General features: G+C 41.9%; 2 protein-coding genes and 1 long non-coding RNA gene across 7 annotated transcripts in view; 2 read left to right on the forward strand and 1 right to left on the reverse strand.

Annotated features, from left to right (window-relative positions):
* The window catches only part of casp14 (caspase 14), a 34,295-nt gene extending 21,829 nt beyond the window's left edge, over window positions 1-12,466 (reverse strand). Inside the window, exons 1-4 of one of the 5 annotated variants that reach the window (XM_062958248.1) lie at window positions 12,316-12,466; window positions 4,257-4,327; window positions 3,901-4,053; window positions 2,778-3,006 (exon numbers count right to left, since the gene is read on the reverse strand). In XM_062958248.1, the coding sequence (XP_062814318.1) occupies window positions 2,778-3,006; window positions 3,901-4,053; window positions 4,257-4,327; window positions 12,316-12,379 (517 nt within the window). In that variant the 5' untranslated portion in view covers window positions 12,380-12,466. Of the gene's footprint in view, window positions 1-2,777; window positions 3,007-3,900; window positions 4,054-4,256; window positions 4,328-6,309; window positions 8,530-8,570; window positions 12,287-12,315 lie in introns of those variants that run through there. The other 4 variants (XM_062958249.1, XM_062958246.1, XM_062958247.1 and 1 more) reach the window with 4 other exon arrangements.
* On the forward strand, window positions 1,792-2,605 carry LOC134292646 (uncharacterized). The gene is made up of 2 exons (XR_009999904.1): window positions 1,792-2,002; window positions 2,186-2,605. It is a non-coding gene; the product is annotated as an uncharacterized LOC134292646 (long non-coding RNA).
* An 88-nt stretch (window positions 12,467-12,554) lies between the features above and the next one.
* Window positions 12,555-22,821, forward strand: part of slc25a38 (solute carrier family 25 member 38) — a 28,631-nt gene continuing 18,364 nt past the window's right edge. Inside the window, exons 1-3 of the mRNA XM_062958250.1 lie at window positions 12,555-12,789; window positions 18,869-18,990; window positions 22,407-22,491. Of these exons, the coding sequence (XP_062814320.1) occupies window positions 12,772-12,789; window positions 18,869-18,990; window positions 22,407-22,491 (225 nt within the window). The 5' untranslated portion in view covers window positions 12,555-12,771. The remainder of the gene's footprint in view (window positions 12,790-18,868; window positions 18,991-22,406; window positions 22,492-22,821) is intronic.

Consider the following 22,821-nt stretch of genomic DNA (forward strand, 5'->3'; position numbering starts at 1 on the left):
GGAGGAATTTGACCATAGACTCACATTGGAGAATCTAGATTTTCTTAGGGAGAACATTGAAAATCGAATCCATGAACAATAAAAAAACCCCTCAAGAGTCAAAACTGCAAATGTGGTAAGTACGACTGTAGTGTAAAATGGCCTCGTCTATTAAACATAAAATTTGGATAGCCTATACATCTGAACAGTTGCGTTTTTGGCATTCTCTCCTCGTTACCTACTCCACACTGGCACAGCTACTCTGCAGCAGTGCACCAACAGGGTTTAGGACACTTTCTTATTTGTATTTTCATGGCATTTCATTTTATGTGTGTTTTAATATTGCCTGTATGTAGCGTTGTTTTCTGGCAAAAAAACTAGATATTAAATAAATAAAATAATACCAAATATAGACTCTTGGATCATTTCAAGTCTACAGGAGCAGAAAAAGCAGAGTCAAAACACTGTTTTATTTTGTGTAGATAATATTTTGACTGCTTCATGGAGCTGCTGTAGCAGAACACACGTAGCCCTTTCAATAAGGCTTTCGTCCCTATACTCCTAATAGTATTAATTTAGTATCTATGCCCTGAGATTATCTTCCTGTTTTGTTCTCTTCTGGCCTTACTAGGGGCCATCTCACATTAAACAACAATAGCACTATGATTGCACTTTAACAGCCATAGCAATGTCCTATGGCATCCTGGGGTTTGCAGTTTATAAGGTACTGACAGCTCTCTGCCAGACAGCTCCAGTTCCTCAAAGAGTACAAATCCATGGAGTCCATGGGATGCACTTCTGGCAATGAAAATAAATTTACAGTGCTATAATCATGTAACATGAAAGAGCTTCTGGTTGCATGTTTACACATACTATTGAGTAAACACAGATGTCTATTCTAAACAATGTAATGAACTATATAACACAATAGTGGTTCCACACATAAGTAGTACACAATATGTATATTAGAGCATCATATACATATAACATACACAGAAACAATACTCAGTCCTAAGGTATATAACTCAAAAGTATCTAACTCAGTATTATAGATCAAACAAAATGATATAAGTCTCTGCAGTCCTAAAAGGTTTGGATTGGCTTAAAGGCAAACTGATTCAGAGTCTCTGCAGTTCTGGAGGGATTCCTCAGGACTCCACAGGTTTTGGATCAATAGTAAAGCCAAGTAGACAGAGTCAATGCTGATGTAGCTCCTGAGTAGGTGGTAAAATATCCGTTCACACCGTTTGCACGCCGTTTACAACTGGTTCCCGGGTTTTATCCCAGTTTCGGTAACCCTTCTTCTGGTAAGCAGCGAAAGCTTTATTATTTCTTTATTGATGGCTCTGCATCGGGTATTCTTAATTCTTAACAGAAATAAAAATAAAAGGAAATTTGTCTAATGTTGTGCTCTCTATAACATATAAATCATCAATTGTATAGACCTTGTGAAAATAGACATGTCAAAGCACCCCAAGATATGCGGTATTCTAAGTTACAAACAGGGAATTTTAAATGTGGACATTGTGACGTTTGTGGTCTCACGTCCAATATTAAGCAATTTCAACATCCATCATTGCTCATCAAGATCAATTTGAAAAACTACATGACTTGTTCATCAGAAAACGTAATCTATGTTATTAGATGCCCTTGTGATTTATTATACATAGGTATGACCAGCAGACCCCTGAAAATCAGAATACAAGAGCATCGATCAAAAATTAAAAGAGGAAGTTTAGACTCCACCCTGTACACTCATTTCCAACAAAAATCTCACCCATATAACAGTTTTAAATTTCTTGCTCTAGGGAAGGTTTGTGCTGCTGGCTACACAGACATCAAAACTAGTCTCCTCAGAAGGGAAGCCTTCTGGATTTACAAACTGAGGACCATTACCCCTCATGGTCTAAATGACAAATTGGACCTCACCTGCTTCCTGTAATCAGGTATTTAAATCACTAGGGGACCATGAATGGCTGCTTGCACCACAAAATCCACAGCAGCATATTGATACTGCGAACATGTGAGTAGATATGTTTACTACTATATTTGGGGAAAAGATAATTCCTTGTTTGTAACTTAGAATACCGCATATCTTGGGGTGCTTTGACATGTCTATTTTCACAAGGTCTATACAATTGATGATTTATATGTTATAGAGAGCACAACATTAGACAAATTTCCTTTTATTTTTATTTCTGTTAAGAATTAAGAATACCCGATGCAGAGCCATCAATAAAGAAATAATAAAGCTTTCGCCGCTTACCAGAAGAAGGGTTACCGAAACTGGGATAAAACCCGGGAACCAGTTGTAAACGGCGTGCAAACGGTGTGAACGGATATTTTACCACCTACTCAGGAGCTACATCAGCATTGACTCTGTCTACTTGGCTTTACTATTGATCCAAAACCTGTGGAGTCCTGAGGAATCCCTCCAGAACTGCAGAGACTCTGAATCAGTTTGCCTTTAAGCCAATCCAAACCTTTTAGGACTGCAGAGACTTATATCATTTTGTTTGATCTATAATACTGAGTTAGATACTTTTGAGTTATATACCTTAGGACTGAGTATTGTTTCTGTGTATGTTATATGTATATGATGATCTAATATACATATTGTGTACTACTTATGTGTGGAACCACTATTGTGTTATATAGTTCATTACATTGCATGTTTACACATGCCTACTGAACAATAAGATAGCTCCCTAAGAAGTGTAAAATAAGCAAAGGGCAAACTACAATATAGGATAATGATGAGGTTTAGATTCATGCAGCTACATTAGAGTTCTACTCACCTCCCCTGCAGGCTTGAATTATAAATATTTTAGGCTTTCCTTGGAGTTTTGGACATGTTTTATTGTTGAAAAGTGAAAATATTCCATCAAGACTTATTTCTCTATTATCTTTGTCCAAAATATAGCCATTTGCCTTTCCGTGGCTCATGAGAGTAATGAGACAGCAGCTAATTTCTTCATTTGACAGGTTGATTATATCTCGGAACTGTCTTAGTTGTTGCATTAAGGTCTGTTAAAGACAACATGATGGTGATAAAGGATTTATTATATCTACCATATTTCATTGCATATTAGTTGCCACTGCATTAGTTGCCCGTTTTTGGCCACTCAAATTGGTATTTTTGTATTACTTGCATAATAGTTGCATCCTTAATTTAGACAGTCTCCCTGCTGTAAAAAGTCTACTAGCAGATAGCAGCGTCCCCTCCATGTGTCTTATTGCCCTGTCAAGAACTCGGCCTGCTTGCCCACTCTCTTTCAGCAAGGGAGTTTCACTCACACACTCACTCGCCCATGGTCAGCACTTTATTTACTCGGTTCCTTACCATCCATCCACTCGCCGGCACTTCACTCGCTCACTCACTCATTCATCCATCTGCTTGCCCACTTGCCAGCACTTCATTCGAGCGAGCACTGGCTCATCCAAACCACTCACCTACTCCCTCAGCCATTCACTTGCTTTTCGTGCGGTTTGATAGATGCAAATAGATGCTGTAGAATATATTTCAGAGGGAAGAAATGGCAAATTATCTCTGAGTATTTCTTGCCTAAAATATTATGAAATTCATGGGTTACCCACAAGTGGACAGGTGCACTAAAGACACATGCATGAAGATGAAATAGATACATTTAATGCTGTCATTCTCAATCTGTGGCTCCTCAGATGTTTTGGCCTTCAACGCCCAGAAATCCTAACAGCTGGTAAACTGACTGGAATTTCTGGGAGTTTTAGGTCAAAAAACACCTGGGGACCCCGGGTTGAAAACCACTGGTTTAATGGTTCTTGTGAATGCTGAATGGCGTATTACGAATTCCAGAGATTTCTTGTATTGAATGTATTAAGAGTTTCTTACGTTGTAATAGTTGCATGTTTCATTGTAAAATTTAAGATTCAAATGCTTACCTCTTGTCCTGGATTTCTGCAATCTCCTAGAAGTGTAAATTTGAATGTTCTAAACCATTTTTTCATTTTTTTAATATCCTCTTCTGCACCAGCCCTTCCTTCTGTCACACACATCATGAAGGCCACCCGCTTTTTCTTCATGCCATAGTGATCCTGAAATTTCAAAACACATTACTTGTTTATACTTGTCAGTTACACATATGTTAAGCCAGCTGCAGGGAGCTCTTGAAAATCACTGCTACCACGTCTATGCAATACTTAAGAAACTTATCAGGAAGTCTGAACCTAATACTAGAGATGAACCTGCGATATAATGTCACTAACTTTCTGAAAACAAAAATGAAAAACAGACTTACCAAACGATGTATATTGGGATCATATTGTCTTTCAGCTTCCATTGGTCTCCATTCAAAGCTGGACTTTATTGCTATATATGTTTTCACCATCATAAAAGGCAAAGACAAAAGCTCAGTTCAAGTGCCATTATTTAATTTTTTAAAAAGACTCCACCATGTCAAATCAGTGTTTCCTCAATCATATTGTGGTTAAGTGATGGGACCTCATTATGCTCACATCGAGAAATGCTAAATCTGTATGCATGCTCTATACTAGGGGTCCCCAAACTAAGGCCCGGGGGCCAGATGCGGCCCTCCAAGGTCATTTACCCGGCCCCCACCCTCAGTTTTAGACAGGCTTGCCCAAAGTCTGAAATGACTTGAAGGCACACAACAACAACAATCCTACTTAACTTGGACAGAAGCAGGCCCACACTTCCCATTGAAGTCCTGATAGGTTTATGTTGGTTAAAATTGTTTTTATTTTTAAATATTGTATTGTTCATTCATTTACTATATTGTGCTATGGTAATAATATAATATATTGTGTATACATATAATAGTGATAAAATATTATAATGTAATACAATATAATATTTATTTATTTATTTATTACAGTATTTCTACCCCAAACTTCTCACCCAGTAGGGGACTCAGGGCGGCTAATAATAATAATACAATGTAATAATATTGTATAATATAATATTAATAAATATTAATAGGAGCCTCCGGTGTCTCAGTGTGTTAAAGCGCTGAGCTGCTGAACTTACAGACCGAAAGGTCGCAGGGTCAAACCCAGGAAGCGGAGTGAGCGCCTACTGTTAGCTCCAGCTTCTGCCAACCTTGCAGTTCGAAAACATGTAAATGTGAGTAGATCAATAGGTACCGCTCCGGCGGGAAGGTAACGGCGTTCCATGCAGTCATGCCGGCCACATGACCTTGGAGGTGTCTGCGGACAACGCCGGCTCTTCGGCTTAGAAATGGAGATGAGCACCACCCACAGAGTTGGACATGACTGGACTTAATGTCAGGGGAAACCTTTACCTTTACTAATAATATTAATTATATATTATATATTAAATGTAATATTACTAATAATAATATGGTATAGTGGTATAGTACAATGCTAATTATATATTAACGGCGCTCCATGCAGTCATGCCGGCCACATGACCTTGGAGGTGTCTATGGACAACGCTGGCTCTTTGGCTTAGAAATGGAGATGAGCACCAACCCCCGAGTCAGACATGACTGGACTTAACGTCAGGGGAAACTTTTACCTTTATTTATAATGCTAATATTGTGCTATGCTAATAATATAATATATTGTATGTACATACAACTTGTAAGCCACTCTGAGTCCCCTTTGGGATGAGAAAGGGTGGAGTATAAATGTAGCAAATAAATAAATAAACAAACAAACAAATAAATAAATGATTGTTGTTTGGGTTTTTTTGCACCACAAATAAGACATGTGCAGTGTGCATAGGAATTTGTTCTTTTTTTTTCTTCTTCAAATGATAATTCGGCCCCTCAACAATCTGAGGGACTATGAACCGGCCCTCCACTTTAAAAGTTTGAAGACCCCTGCTCTATACGCATGGGATACATACAAACCCCATCACACCCGGTTTCTACTTTTTGAAAATAGCGTGTTAAAGTGCTGCAAAATGTTTAAATCTCCAGTCCCCAGAAGCCCTAGCCAGCTTGTCCATTGGCCAGGGATTCTGGGAACTGAACTCCAAAACATGTGGAGGGCTGCAGGTTGTGCAGGCCAGGTGTAGATGCCCTCCAGGTGTTTGGACTTCACTTCCCAGAAGTCCACTCAGGACTTCTTTCTCTCACCCTGGACCTTCCACAGATATATAAACCTCCCTTGCTTAGTTTTTCAGTATACCTCACAACCTCTGAGGATGCCTGCCATAGATATGGGCGAAACGTCAGGAGAGAATGCTTCTGGAATATGGCCATACAGTCCGGAAAATGCACATCATTTTTAGGCTAAGCAGGACCATGTCGCTATGCTCCTGCTGCAGCATGAACAAGAGCATACCCCACTGCCTGCCTTGCGTACCTGCAGGGATTGGGTTGTGAGGCGCTTTCCAACCCCCTAGGCTCGAAAGGGATCTCATCAAGGGCATGGGATCATCTGGGCCTTTCGCGGGGATCCTGGAGGGTTCTGTACCACCTGCTTGGGCCTCTGGCTCCCAGAAGGATCCCTTTCTCCCATCCGAGAAAACGCGGAGGTCCTCTGGGCCCATCTCTGCAAGAGGGATTTGCTGTCTTTCCTGCAGCGTCTCCCACGTTTTGGCTCAAACAGTTTCACTTTCCCCGGAAGCCCGCGAACCCGCGCTTCGTACAACGTCCCTAAAAGGTCCATCTTCCCTCCCATTCATAAGCCAAATTCTCAGTTCTGATTTCTCCGTCTCTTCATTTGCCCAGCGCCTCTATCCCGTCAGCAGCGCCTCTAGCGGCGTATCAGGAATAGTGCAGTGAGACACTGCTCCAACTTCCTTGGCTTGCAGTGGAATCCTGGGAGCTGTAGTTCGTGAGGTACCAGCGCTCTTCGGCAGAGATGCTTAATAAAGGACGGGTAAAAGTACATTACACCCCTTGCGGAACTACAACTCCCAGGACTCCAGAGCACTGTGGGTGCACCCTTTGCCAGACTACAACTCCCAGGACACCCGAGCATTGTGGACGCATCCCTTGCGGAACTACAATTCCCAGGACTCCAGAGCAGTGTGAATGCACCCCTTGCGGAACTACAGCTCCCAGGACTCCAGAGCAGTGTGGACGCACCCTTTGCCAGACTCCCAGGACTCCAGAGCACTGTGGAGGCATCCTTTGCGGAACTACAACTCCCAGGACTCCAGAGCAATATGGATAAATCCTTTGCGGAACTACAACTCCCAGGACTCCAGAGCAGCATAGATGCACCCCTTGTGAAACTACAGTGTGAATTGCACCCCTTGCCAAACTACAACTCCAGGACTCCAGAGCAGTGTGGATGCACCCCTTGTGAAACTACAACTCCCAGGACTCCAGAGCATGGTGGATGCACCCCTTGCCAAAATACAACTCCCAGGACTCCAGAGCAGTGTGGATGCACCCCTTGCGGAACTACAACTCTCAGGACTCCAGAGCAGTGTGGATGCACCCCTTGTGAAACTACAACTATAGAGCAGTGTGAATGCACCCCTTGCCAAACTACAACTCCCAGGACTCCAGAGCATGGTGGATGCACCCCTTGCCAAAATACAACTCCCAGGACTCCAGAGCAGTGTGGATGCACCCCTTGCGGAACTACAACTCCCAGGACTCCAGAGCAGCATAGATGCACCCCTTGTGAAACTACAACTATAGAGCAGTGTGAATGCACCCCTTGCCAAACTACAACTCCAGGACTCCAGAGCAGTGTGGATGCACCCCTTGTGGAACTACAACTCTCAGGACTCCAGAGCAATATCGATGCATCCTTTGCGGAACTACAACTCCCAGGACTCCAGAGCAGCATAGATGCACCCCTTGTGAAACTCCAGAGCATGGTGGATGCACCCCTTGCGGAACTACAACTCTCAGGACTCCAGAGCAGTGTGGATGCACCCCTTGCAGAACTACAACTCTCAGGACTCCAGAGCAGCATAGATGCACCCATTGTGAAACTACAACTCTAGAGCAGTGTGAATGCATCCCTTGCCAAACTACAACTCCAGGACTCCAGAGCAGTGTGGATTCACCCCTTGTGAAACTACAACTCCCAGGACTCCAGAGCATGGTGGATGCACCCCTTGCCAAAATACAACTCCCAGGACTCCAGAGCAGTGTGGATGCACCCCTTGCGGAACTACAACTCTCAGGACTCCAGAGCATGGTGGATGCACCTCTTGCCAAAATACAACTCCCAGGACTCCAGAGCAGTGTGGATGCACCCCTTGCGGAACTACAACTCTCAGGACTCCAGAGCAGTGTGGATGCACCCCTTGCAGAACTACAACTCTCAGGACTCCAGAGCAGCATAGATGCACCCCTTGTGAAACTACAACTCTAGAGCAGTGTGAATGCATCCCTTGCCAAACTACAACTCTCAGGACTCCAGAGCAGTGTGGATGCACCCCTTGTGAAACTACAACTCCCAAAACTGCCTGGCATTGTTTATAAACTACAAACAGGTTTTAAGGGTTGTAACTGTTTATTTTCAATACCGTTCATATTTGATTTAATTGTAATGTTTCTATACATTTTAAAATTTGCCTTGGGTTGGTTTTATTGTGAGCCGCTTTGAATCATTTTTTAAAAAATAGAGAGAACAAGCAGGATAGAAATAAATAATACCGTAATAGCAATGTAGATGCACCCCTTGACAAACTAAAACTCCCTGGATCCCAGAGTGGCCTCCAACTAACATTAATGGCACAATGTGTTGTCGAAGGCTTCCATGGCCAGAATCACTGGGTTGTTGTGAGTTTTGCGGGCTGTATGGCCATATTCCAGAACTAGCATTTTCTCCTGATGTTTCGTCCACATCTATGGCAGGCATCCTCAGAGGCACTGTATACTTATTCAACCAGAGAAGTCAGCCATAGAAGAGCACTTGATGAAGCAACCTGGACACAGCATATTATTCGAGGACACAGAAATGCTGAACCACTCTCACAATCACCATGTCAGACTACACAGAGAAGCCACTGAAATCCACAAGCATCTGGACAATTTTAACAGAAGGGAGGAAACCATGAAAATGAACAAAATCTGGCTACCAGTATTAAAAAAAACTCTAAAATCAGAACAGTAAATCAAGAGCAAGACTCAAAAAGCAGGGGAATTCCAGACAAGAATCAATCAGGGCCAGCTAACACCTCCCAACAAAGGATTCCCCCAGGCAGCTATCAGCCAGGCCTTGAAACAGCGGGCCATTAAAATGCTAATCAAGGTAGCAAATTGCAACATTCACACGTATCTCAAATAGATGAGAGTTCTTTCCCCCACCCTGGACATTCCACAGATATCTTCTTTCTTCTATATATATAAAATGATAAAGTTGTTTGCGCAGTGACTATAACAACAAAACTAAACATCCCAGAAATACGAAATTTGGCAACACAATGCAAAAGGCTTGCCTCCAGGTTACAACAACACAACCACACCACAAAACCACAATCCAGACCCACAAAACTCACAACAACGCATCATGCGATAACAACACAACTAAACGCCCCGGAAATACAAAACTTGGCAACACAATGCAAAAGCCTTGCCTCCCAGTTGTAACAACACAACCACACCACAAAACCACAATCCGGACCCATAAAACTCACAACAACGCATCGTGACTATAACAACACAACTAAACGCCCCAGAAATACGAAACTTGGCACACAACTAAACGCCCCAGAAATATAAAACTTGACAACACAATGCAAAAGCCTTGCCTCCCGGTTGTAACAACACAACCACACCACAAAACTACAATCCGGACCCACAAAACTCACAACAATGCATCGTGACTATAACAACACAACTAAATGTCCCAGAAATACGAAACTTGGCACACAACTAAATGCCCCAGAAATATAAAACTTGACAACACAACGCAAAAACCTTGCCTCCCGGTTGTAACAACACAACCACACCACAAAACCACAATCCGGACCCACAAAACTCACAACAATGCATTGTGACTATAACACAACTAAACGCCCCAGAAATACGAAACTTGGCACACAACTAAATGCCCCAAAAATATAAAACTTGACAACACAATGCAAAAACCTTGCCTGCCGGTTGTAACAACACAACCACACCACAAAACCACAATCCGGACCCACAAAACTCACAACAATGCATTGTGACTATAACACAACTAAACGCCCCAGAAATACAAAATTTGACAACACAATGCAAAAGCCTTGCCTCCCAGTTGTAAGAACACAACCACAACACAAAACCACAATCCGGACCCACAAAACTCACAACAACGCATCATGACTATAACAACACAACTAAACGCCCCAGAAATACAAAACTTGGCAAAACAATGCAAAAGCCTTGCCTCTCAGTTGTAACAATACAACCACACCACAAAACCACAATCCGGACCCACAAAACTGACAACGCATTGTGACTATAACAAATACAAAATTTGACAACACAACTCATCCACCTCCCCAATCCCTACATTCACACTTGGCCTCCAAAAAAACAATTACAATAATAACAATGACAACAACAACAACAAGAATCAACACCATCACAGGCAAGAAACAGCCAGGCACTGAGGCTGAGAGGCCAGTCAGTGCTACACTGGGCCTCCAAAAAACAATACAGTACCATCTAACTTATCCAGCCTTCATGACCACTACAACAACAACAATAATAAACACCTACACAGGCAAAAAAAACCCAAAAAACTATTGTACCACAATAAGATGTAAACCGCATTCAGCAGAATCAGACATCACGATTAACAACAAACAAAAGACAACAGGGATCTCAAGCAATTATCAATCAACACAAAAACTGAAGAAGGTAACAGACTTCAAATACTACTGCTAATGTGAGTATAAAGAAGGTGGAGCTCACAGCATAAATACAACCTAATGTAGACTGACCAGCACCACCAGACTAAGCCACAGCAACGCGTGGCCGGGCACAGCTAGTTTCTATATATAAAAGAGTGATGAGATCAGGGCATCAGGGCAGCAGACAAAACAACAAAACTACAGGCCCCCCAACCTCGAAATTTGACAACACAACCCATCATCCACGGCTCTAGGTTGATACAACAACAAAAAAAAAGAAAAATAAAGTCCTAATTACAGGGAGAAGAATAATAGTTTTTATCCAATTGCTGCCAGTTAGAAGGCTAAGTTCCACCCACTTGGTCTCCTAGCAACCTACTCAGCCCAGCCCAGGGGACAGGCACAGTTAGGCCTCACTTTTAGGCCTCTTCCAGAAATTATCATATGGCAGTGTAGACTCAAGGCCCTTCCAAACAGCTATATAACCCATTTAGAATCTTATATTATCTGCTTTGAACTGGATTATCTTGACACCACATTGCCATACAATCCACTCCAGTATGCATTTTATCTAACTGTGTATAATCCAGTTCTAAGCAGATAATATAACTATCAATATACAGTAGAGTCTCACTTATCCAACATAAACAGGCCAGCAGAACGCTGGATAAGTGAATATGTTGGATAATAAGAAGGGATTCGGGAAAAGCTGATTAAACATCAAATTAGGTCATTGTTATACTAATTAAGCACCAAAACATCATGTTATACAACAAATTTGACAGAAAAAGTAGTTCCATGCGCAGTAATGCTATGTAGTACTGTAATTACAGTAGAGTCTCACTTATCCAACACTTGCTTATCCAATATTCAGGATTATCCAACGCATTTTTGTAGTCAATGTTTTCAATATAACGTGATATTTTGGTGCTAATTTTGGAAATTCAGTAATTACAACATAACATTACTGCATATTGAACTACATTTTTGTCAAATTTGTTGTATAACATGATGTTTTGGTGCTTAATTTGTAAAATCGTAACATATTTTGATATTTAATAGGCTTTTTTCTTATTCTCTCCTTATTATCCAACATATTCGCTTATCCAACGTTCTGCCAGCCCGTTTATGTTGGATAAATTAAAGCGCTGAGCTGCTGAACTTCTGGACCGAAAGGCCACAGGTTTGAATTGGGGGAGCGGAGAGAGTCCCCACTGTTAGCCCCAGCTTCTGCCAACCCAGAAGTTCGAAAACATGCAAATGGGAGTAGATGAATAGGTACCGCTCCGGCGGGAAGGTAACGGCGCTCCATGCAGTCATGCCGGCCACATGACCTTGGAGGAGTCTATGGACAACGCAAGCTCTTCGGCTTAGAAATGGAGATGAGCATCAACCCCCAGAGTCAGACACGACTGGACTTAATGTCAGGGGAAAACCTTTACCCTTTACCTTAACTACCACCAATTCCTCAATACTTTATTTCCCATACCACCATACTTCGTCACAACAACGCGTGGCCGGGCACAGCTAGTATAAACATAACTTAGTTTCCAACACACCCCTCAACCTCTGCCAAAGATGTGGGCGAAACGTCAGGAGAGAATGCTTCTGGAACATGGCCATACAGCCCGTAAAACTCACAACAACCCATTCATGGCACAGATACTCCCGGATCTCCTCCAGCTTGATGGCCTACTTAGGAGCTTCCCCGGGAAGAAAGGGTTAAATAGGATTCCACGCCACATGGTAACTGCTCCTCGCTGATTGGGCAGGAGGCGGGGGCGAGCCTCTGACGTCACGCTTGTGAGGCCCGGATGGAAGCCGGCGCGCTCCCAGGTGGGAAGAACTAGTCAGGAGTCAGAGAGGAAGGGCCTGGCGTTTCCAGGGGGCGGGACGGTGGGCTTCCGGCTCCTCTCTGCCACTCCAAAGATCGGGGCTTGGCTCAGCAGTGAAGAGGCCGCCTTGCCTTGGAGGAGCCTCTCGGCGGAGGGACCCAAAGCCTCCTCGAGGAGCCGATGCCCCTGTCTTCTGAGGTATGTATGGCCCGGAAGCGGTCGATATAGGGAAGGCCTATTGGACCAGGGCTTGGTCTCCGGAGTCATAGGTGCAGCTACACCAGGCATGGGCAAACTTGGGCCCTCCAGGTGTTTTGGACTTCAACTCCCACAATTCCTAACAGCCGGTATGCTGTTAGGATTTGTGGGAGTTAAAGTCCAAAACACCTGGAGGGCCCAAGTTTGCCCATGCCTGATCTGGGGAGCAAATGCACCTGCCATGGATGTGCTATGGAATCCTGGGAGTTGTAGTTTTACAAGGCCTTTAGCCTTCGCTGCCCAAGAGGGTGGTGCCTCACCAAATTACACATCCCACGATCCCATAACATTGAGTCCTGGCAGTAAAAGTGCTGTCAAACTGCATTCGTTCTAAGGCAGGGGTTCTAAAGAAATGGCCCGCGGGCCGGGTTCGGCCCACCAAGGTCATTTCCCCAGCCCTTGCTCTAATTTAAAGACACATTGATACCTCCACCCTCTTCTTGCTCCTTAAGGTTCCTTTCCTATTTGTCTCCCTCCAAAACGAAGGGACCTTAACTTTCCTTTATTTCCCCCAAAAGAGAGGAAATCTGCTCCACCCCATTCTTGCACCCTTCAAAACAAAGGGAGAGAGGAGGGGAGGAAAAAATGAAAACGGAAAAGAAAGAAAGAAAAGAGGGTGGGAAAAAGAGATGGAGAGAAGGAGGAAAGGAAGGAAGAAAGGTCGGTAGTAAAAAGGGCACAAATTAATAAAGTGTGGCATAGCGGTTTGAACCTCAGGCTGTGGCTGTGAACCAACTGGGTGATTTTAGACCAAGATCTCTCAAACTTTTTCAGCCACGGACCCCTTTTTGAAACAAAAGCTTCTTGTGGAGCCCCAAGAAATATTATTTTACTAGCTTGGGGACCCGGCAGTGCCCAGGTTATTAGAAGAAGGCATTGTTTGTTTTGAAATGTTAGGTAATATCACTTAAGTTTGGTCCAAATCCGTGGTTGGTGGGGTTCAGTGCTCTGGATAAGGGTAAACTGCAACTCCCAGATTCCCAGGGCAATCACCCCCAAACCCTGCCAGTATTTGCAGTTGGCCATGTTGGGTTTGTGTGCCAAGTGTAGTCCAGATCTGTCGCCAACTGGGTTCAGGACATTCTGGATGCAGGTGAGCTACAACTCCCAAGAATCAAGGGCCATTCCCCTAAACCCCTGTATTATGTTCATGTGGTCATGGGGCTTCTCTTTGCCAAGTTTGGTCCCGGTCCATTGGTGGGGGTCACAGTATTGCTGGATGCAGGTGAACTACAACTCCCAAAATTAAGGTCAATTCCCATTAACTCCTGCAGTATATTCAGTTGGTCATAAGGTTGTCAGTGCCAAGTTTGGTCCCAGTCCATTGTCGGTAGGAGTCACAGTTAGTCCAGATCTGTCGTCAGTTAAGTTCAGAGCTTTCTGGATGAAGGTGAACTATAACTCCTAAAATCCAGATCCATTCTCACTAACCCATGCAGTATGTTCAGTTGGTCATCGGGCTTCTCTGTGCCAAGTTTGATCCCAGTCCATTGTCGGTGGGGGGTCACAGTATCAGTGAAGGTACTGCAAGTCCCATTATCTGTGGCAAGTTTGGTCCAGATCCATCATTGGTTGGATTCACAGTGCTCTCTGGATGTAGGTCAAGTACAACTCCTGTAAATCATGGTGAATTCTCCCCAAATCTCTTGTTCAATTGCTGATCAATTCCTCTGTTTACTGTGTGCCATAGGAAAAAGTAGGAAAGGTTTAAGGGAGAGGCAGTGGGCGGGGTCATGCAAATTAAGGAACCCTGGGATGTCTGTAGTGGAGGAAAAACAGAACATCTAGAATGAAATGGTCATTATTATGTGTATAGATAGATGTGTATAGATAGATTGTATTATATTAAATATATTTATCAGGTATGGTCCAGGCCAGTGAAGAACAATTCTAACCAAAATAAACTTAACAGTATTTCAGTGGAAGACCCCAGGGGTCCAATCCCCTTCTGCTATGCAGGAAAAGCACCATCAAAGCACCCCCAATAGATGGCCATGCAGCATTTGTAGTAGTAGTAATAGCAGAAACCCCAGGGTCCATCCAGACCAACTCCTTTCTGCCATGCAGGAAAAATACAATCAACGCACCCCCAAGCTGTGGAAAGAAATAGGGTTTTGGAAGCAAAGAAAGCGGGGGGGGGGGGGGGGGGGGAGGGAGTCTGGGTGGCGAGAAAAAGAGTCTGGGCAGCAAGGGAGAAGGTAGGGAAAGGGTCTGTGCTCTGGGAGGATACTACTGCTGCTGCTGTTTCTGGCAACTCAAAACTTAATTTCCCTGCATTTCTCAGGAGAAAAGAGGGGAAGGCATGAAGCAGCATGACACCATGGAGCCCCTCACTATCACCCGCGGACCCCCAAGGGCTCCACAAAGCACAGCTTCAGAACCTCTGCTTTAGGCAAATCGCAGTCTCTCAGCCTCGGAGGAAAACAAAGAGCAAATCTTTTTTGAATACATTTTGACAAGACAACTGTGATAGGGTGACTTTAAGGCAACCCTAAGTCTGAAACGACTTGAAGGCACACAACAACAAACTATAGTTCGCCCCATCCCTCAAACACTTCGGGGATGCCTGCACTACACCAAGCTTAGCATAAATTCTGTATGAAAAACTTATTTATGTTCATCATTAACACATGCCCACCCACTCACACTTTTTCCATATTTAATATTTGAAGATACTACTGTAATAATAATAATAATAATAATAATAATAATTTTTAAATTTCTTGCCTGCCTCTCCTCACGGCTCTAGGCGGATTACAACATTGCTAAAATACACATTCATCTAAAACATTTTTAAAATACACATGATAAAATATATTTCCACAAAATAATATTAAAATACACAAAACAAAGATTAAACATAAGATTCAAATTCGTCATTAAAAGTGTCTGGTACTGTAGTCATTAGTAACTCCATCCCAGCTGCAATTGACAACTACCATTTATGTTCAATAATCCTTATTAAATTTATGTTCCGGTATAAATAAATTTAAATACAGTCAGCTCTCCACATTCACTGGGGTTAGGGATTCTGGATCTGAACAAAAGTGGAAAAGCTGAATTAAAAATACCACTTTTATATTTGAGAGAACAACTCTTTAGGAATCTCCCTAGATCATCCATCATAGATTTATGGTGAGTGCCTAGTGCAGTGGTTCTCAACCTGTGGGTCCCCAGAACTTTTAGCTTTCAACTCCCAGAAATTCTAATAGCTGGTAAACTGGCTGGGATTTTGGGAGTTGTTTTTGGGAGGATTTTTGTCCCTGCATTCATTTCTGGTTTGGTACAGTAATCCTGTCTGCCTAAATACCCTGAAGGCCCCTTTCAGATCTTAAGCTAAGTATGATCAGATCTGGTTAGTATTTGGAAGACCAGAAACAAATCCCAGGTGCTGTGGGCTATAGTTCAGAGGAAGGAAATAAAAAGTGAGTATCCCTTGGTGGCGCAGTAGGTTAAGTCGCTGAGCTGTTGAACTTTCTGACTAAAAGGTCGGTGGTTTGAATCTGGGGAGTGGGGTGAGCTCCCACTGTTAGCTCCACCTTCTGCCAACCTAGCAGTTTGAAAACATGCAAATGTGAGTAGATCAATAGGTACTGCTTTGGCGGGAAGGGAATGGCGCTCCATGCAGTCATGCCAGCCACATGACCTTGGAAGTGTCTACGAACAATGTCGGTTCTTCGGCTTAGAAATGGAGATGAGCATCAGTCCCCAGAGTTGGACATGACTGGACTTAATGTCAGGGGAAAACCTTTACCTTTATGTATACTGTACCTTGCCAAATACAACCCTATGAAATAAAAAGATTATTCCTTATGAATCCTTATTAATCCAGAGCAAAGATCAAGGGCATAATTCTTGGGTAGAGTGGATATATGTGTAAATTGACGAAAGTAGGCTTCCAATTCAATTTCCAAGCAAAATTTTTTACCATAGCAGCAACAAAAAGCCTTTTGTCTCCTTGCTCAGGCTGGTGAAATCCAGAATGCTTGGGGATTGGGGACATACAATTGTATGCAAAAGGATTTGTTCTAGCTTTGGTAAACAAATTCCTGGGTTGTGCGTGTGCTCAGAACTGTCTAATTCTGGTTTTTGAGTCACTATTTCAAACTTGATTTTTGGTAAATAATACTATAACTAAATAAACTTACAGAGACAACCACTTCCATTGTAATTAACATATCTATCGAATGCATACTTTTTTGGTGTGCTTCGGGATGAGGCCTTTACTATGCAGTTGCCTGCCACATTCATAGGTTTTTTCTTATCTTTTCAATCTGTAACTCTTCTAAGTTTTCCTCTTCTTCTTCAGTCCTTTAATTTTCCAGACACACTACACATTAAGGAAGAAAAGATTACTAGCTTCACAAGTAGAAATAGGTCCCGTTAAATACCCGAAAAGCATCAGATCTAATCCTATCTTATTTTGACTATTAAACAGGGTCATCCCTAGTCATCCCTAGGTCATCCCAAGGAATATCAGGTGCTATATTTCTATGGAAGGAACTGGCAAAACCATATCTGAGTATTCCTTGCCTAAGAAACCCAATGAAATGTATGGGATTGCCCTAAATTGACAATCAATTTAAACACACATTTTGATGAGGCTTTTTTTCTTGTTATAGTGTTTGAATTTGCAAACACAATTGAAGAAATCATTGAGATTATCTTTGCACTGGCATAGTTAACTAGATAGAGATTTGAGATGTTGCAATATTCGACCATTGCTTTGGAGCTAACAGTAAATGAATCTAAATCATTGAAGTTTTCAGCTGCACATACCTAGGACTAAATTCCATTTACTACAGTGATGCTGTTGTTTAAGGGCCCTTCCAGACAGGCCCTATATCTCAGGATCTGATCCCAGGTTTTCTGCTTTAAACTGGATTACATGAGTCCACACTTCTAGATATTCTGGGATAAACAGAACACCTGGGATCAGATCCTGGGATATAGGGCCTGTCTGGAAGGGCCCTAAGTTAATATCTAGATCAGAGGTCCCCAAACTACGGCCCGTGGGCCACATGCGGCCCATCAAAGCCATTTATCCGGCCCCCACAGCACAAAGGCAGAAGGGGGTTGGGCTAAATGGCCCAAGGGGTCTCTTCCAACCCTCTTTATTATTATTATTATTATTATTATTATTATTATTATTATTATTATTATTAACATTGAGGCTGGAAGGCCATCTATCAGGGGTGCTTTGCTTGTGTTTTTGGTCCACAAAGGCAGAAGGGGGTTGGGCTAAATGGCCCAAGGGGTCTCTTCCAACCCTTATTATTATTATTATTATTATTATTATTATTATTATTATTATTATTATTATTAACATTGAGGCTGGAAGGCCATCTGTCAAGGGTGCTTTGCTTGTGCTTTTGGTCCACAAAGGCAGAAGGGGATTGGGATTATTATTATTATTATTATTATTCAGTGGCCATCTGGCCAACTATAATCCGGCCCTCCAACAGTCTGAGGGATCATGAACTGGCCCCCAGTTTTAAAAGTTTGGGGACCCCTGATCTAGATGATTTCACTTGATATGGATTGAAAATAAGGTAATAATATTATTAGAAAACAGGTTACTGTAGTCCTGAAGGCAGACCATGTGCCTTAAACAAGCACCGTATTTCATAAAGAAACGAGAATCATGTTTCTTTTATCCCTTTGATAATATTAGTACTGTAGCTGTATACAAATGACTGTTGTCAAAAGATGTAGTGTAGAAATTAATAAATGCTGCAAGAAGCTGAAATAAACCTTAATTATCAGAAATCTCACTGTTTAAATATGTGTTCTGGTGAGACATAAGAGTTTATTGCTGATTACTTTTGGTTTTAGTTGATATTATTTATTAAAGCAATTTCCAAACTGTCCACTTGTGGAAAATAAGATCTTTGGGTTGGCTATATGAGTAGAATGGTATATTACTCTTCTATGCTCATGGATGTCATTTGAAGCCAATTCTTCTGTTTCTCCTTCTCCTTGTGATCATTTCCTATAAATTCCTGTTTTTGTTTTTAAGATGCACCCTGTGCTGAAAGCCTTTGTTTGTGGTTCCATCAGTGGGACGTGCTCTACCCTGCTGTTCCAGCCTCTAGACCTGCTTAAAACTAGGTTGCAGACCTTGCAACCTGCTGTCAATGGGTAAGTATTTTCCATTTCCTTTAAAGAAGTGTATTTTTTGGTCCAGAGGTGAAGTTTGGATTGGAGACCAAGTGGAGATGGAAGAGGGTGTAATGTGTTCTATACTAAAGCAAAGACATGTATTACAAGATCATGGTCATTAATAATATATATGCAATCTCAACATTTAACCTACTAAAATTCACTGACAGTCAGTAGCTAATCAGGATTAATGTATTGTCAAAGGCTTTCATGTCTGTAATCACATGGCTGTGTGGCCATGTTCCAATAGCATTATCTCCGGACGTTTCACCTGCATCTGTGGCTGGCATCGAGATGCTACATAGGTACCTCCAAATACAGTGCCCAGACATGTATCAAAGAACATGAAAGGCATTGCAGACTAATTCAATCAAAGCATTCAGCTATAGCAGAGCACTTGGTAAACCAACCTAGACACAGAATATTATTTGACAACACAGAAACCTGGACCACTCTGACAACTACAGGAAAGGAGATTCCACCTGAACATTAGGAACACTGTGAGAGCTGTTTGGCACTGGAACTCTCTGCCCTGGTGTGTGGTGGAGGCTCCTCCTTTGGAGGCTTTTAAGCAGAAGCTGGATGGCCATCTGTCGGGGGTGCTTTGAATGTGATTTCCTGTTTCTCGGCAGGGGGTTGGACTGGATGGCCCATGAGGTCTCTTCCAACTCTATGGTTCTATGATTCTATGTCAGACTACAGAGAGAAGCCATTGAAATTCAACAGAAAGGAGGAAACTATGAAAATGAACAAAATCTGGTTACCAGTATTAAAAAACACCAGAATCATGACAATAAATAAGGAACATCATTCAAAAACAGGAGAACTTCAGGAAGCAAATAATCAAATTGCCATTTAACGCCTCCCAAACAGAGGATGCCTTCAGGCAACAACAACCAAGGTACCTTCAAGCAGATACCCTCACTGATTGACTTTGCAGCTTCATAGAATCATAGAATCATAGAATAGTAGAGTTGGAAGAGACCTCATGGGCCATCCAGTCCAACCCCCTGCCAAGAAGCAGGAAATCGCATTCAAAGCACCCCTGACAGATGGCCATCCAGCCTCTGCTTAAAAGCCTCCAAGGAAGGAGCCTCCACCTCAGCCCGGGGGAGAGAGTTCCACTGTCGAACAGCCCTCACTGTGAGGAAGTTCTTCAGGTGGAATCTCCTTTCCTGTAGTTTGAAGCCATTGTTCCCTGTCCTAGTCTGCAGGGCAGCAGAAAACAAGCTTGCTCCCTCCTCCCTATGACTTCCCTTCACGTATTTGTACATGGCTATCATGTCTCCTCTCAGCCTTCTCTTCTGCAGGCTAAACATGCCAAGCTCTTTACGCCGCTCCTCATAGGGCTTGTTCTCCAGACCCTTAATCATTTTAGTCGCCCTCCTCTGGACGCTTTCCAGCTTGTCAACATCTCCCTTCAACTGCGGTGCCCAGAATTGGACGCAGTATTCCAGGTGTGGTCTGACCAAGGCAGAATAGAGTTACTCAGTTACATGGTTACTCAGTCCTATTCAATCTTGCTAACTGTAACATTCACAATTGCTTTTCACAGTTCTTTCTCCCACCCTGGACATTCACACACACAATTACACACACACATATACTCTACTTGCCTCACTTCCAACAGACCTCTTACCAAAGATCCAGATGAAATGTCAGGAGAGAATGCTACTGGAACATGGTCATACAGCCCGAAAACTCACAGCAACCTAGTAATCAGGATTATACGCAATGTGCAGGAGATCATAATGGATTATCCATGTATCTCCTGGCTCTCATTGAGATTCTACAGTAATCTATATATATAGAAGAGTGATGGCATCACGGCGACCCACAAAACAACAAAACTACAGGCCCCCCAACCTCAAAATTTGACAACACAACCCATCATACACGCCTCTAGGTTGATACAACAAAAAGAAAAGAAAAATAAAGTCCTAATTAGAGAGAGAGGAATAATTGCTTTTATCCAATTGCTGCCAGTTAGAAGGCTAAGGTCCTCCAACTTGGTCTCCTAGCAACCCAATAAAAATAATTAAAAACACTAAAAAAATTAATATAATAAAATACTATAATAACAGAAAATAACTAAAAATAATACAAGAAAATAATAAAATATAATAAATAAAAATATAACTTACAATAAAATTAATAAGAAAATGCAAATAAAGTCAAATAAAAATTACACAACAATTTTTAACCAATACCACTACCACTTTGCCACAGCAACGTGTGGCCGGGCACAGCTAGTTATATATAAATGTGTATTTTTGTTGTAAATTTGCAATGTTTGGAATATTTACTTAGAGAAATAGTGAGTAATGGAAGTATAGTACAGTAGAGTATTGCTTATCCAACCTTCGCTTATCCAACGTTCTGTATTATCTAATGCAGTCTGCATTTTAATAGTCAGTGTTTTGTAGTCAATGTTTTCAATACATTGCGATGTTTTGGTGCTAAATTTGTAAATACAGTAATTACTATATAACGTTACCGTGTATTGAACGGTTTTTTCTGTCGATTTGTTGTAAAACATGATGTTTTGGTGCTTAATTTGTAAAATCATAACGTAATTTGACATTTAATAGGCTTTTCCTTAATCCCTCCTTATTATCCAACATTTTTGCTTATCCAGTGTTCTGCTGGCCCGTTTATGTTGGATAAGCGAGTCTACTGTATATAAACTTCATCTTTTCTGTGAAAAAGCGGAGAGGGAGAAGTTTGTCCCTCTCTTATTGCTAGAACTTGGGATCTTTCATTGAAGCTGAATCATGGGAGATTCAGGATGAATGAAAGGAAAAACATATCTAAACAACGCACAGTTTCAATATATAATTCACTGCCACACAATGTAGTGTTGGCTGACAACTTGTTTGGCTTTAGAAAGGGGGTTAAAAAACTCATGGCACATAAGGCTATTGCTGATTACTAGTCAGGATGACTATGGCCCCTTCTACACTGTCATATAAAATCTAGATTATCTTTTAAACTGGATTATATGGTAGTGTAGAAGGGCCCTATGTCTTGCCTCTGCTATCAAAGGCCATATGACTCTGTATATCAACTGCTGAGGAACAGAGAACTGATTGGCCTCTCTATACAGTGTATACACCTTTGGTCTAATCCATTATGATTCTGCTTCTGTTCACAATGTAATTACTGGAAGAAGAATCCAGATCATAATTTGAGTCCACTGAGAATGAAGATATGCAATGACACAGAAGTGATACTTGGGACTGTGACTTAATGTAACAGGTGTCAGAATAGTGGATTTATAAACTTTAAAGGGATTAATTCAAAAATGGATGAAAAGAGTGGCACTGGAATGAATTTCCTAGTCTTGGGTGGATTGAATTGCCTATTTATTTTGAATCTGTTTTTTTTTATTTCAGGTCAGGTCGTGTTGGGATGGTAACTCTGCTCTTTAAGGTTGTTCGCACCGAAAGTATACTGGGACTGTGGAAAGGTGTTTCTCCTGTGAGTAGTTTAAATAACTGTGATTCTTTTATTTTGGACTTGCTAGAGTGATTTGTCAAGCAGAAATCATAATTGTTGCCATTGAAATTGGCTAGATCCTATTTCAGCAATGTGTATGTACAAGAGTGGTTCAACAGAAAGAAAAATTGGGCTAAATCTAGCAAGTCTATATTTGGGGGCGTACTCTGGTCTACAAAAACTCTTTCAAAGGAAAAAAAGCTGTCAAAATGGTTTACAAATTATGTTGCATGGAACGGAAAACAAGTTTTGTTTGGATATTGAAACAACGACATTTTTAAAATGGTTTATAGGGATTCGTTATTGATTTTT

Source organism: Anolis carolinensis, chromosome 6 (assembly GCF_035594765.1).
Source record: "Anolis carolinensis isolate JA03-04 chromosome 6, rAnoCar3.1.pri, whole genome shotgun sequence".
In the NCBI taxonomy this organism is placed as follows: Eukaryota; Metazoa; Chordata; class Lepidosauria; order Squamata; family Dactyloidae; genus Anolis; species Anolis carolinensis.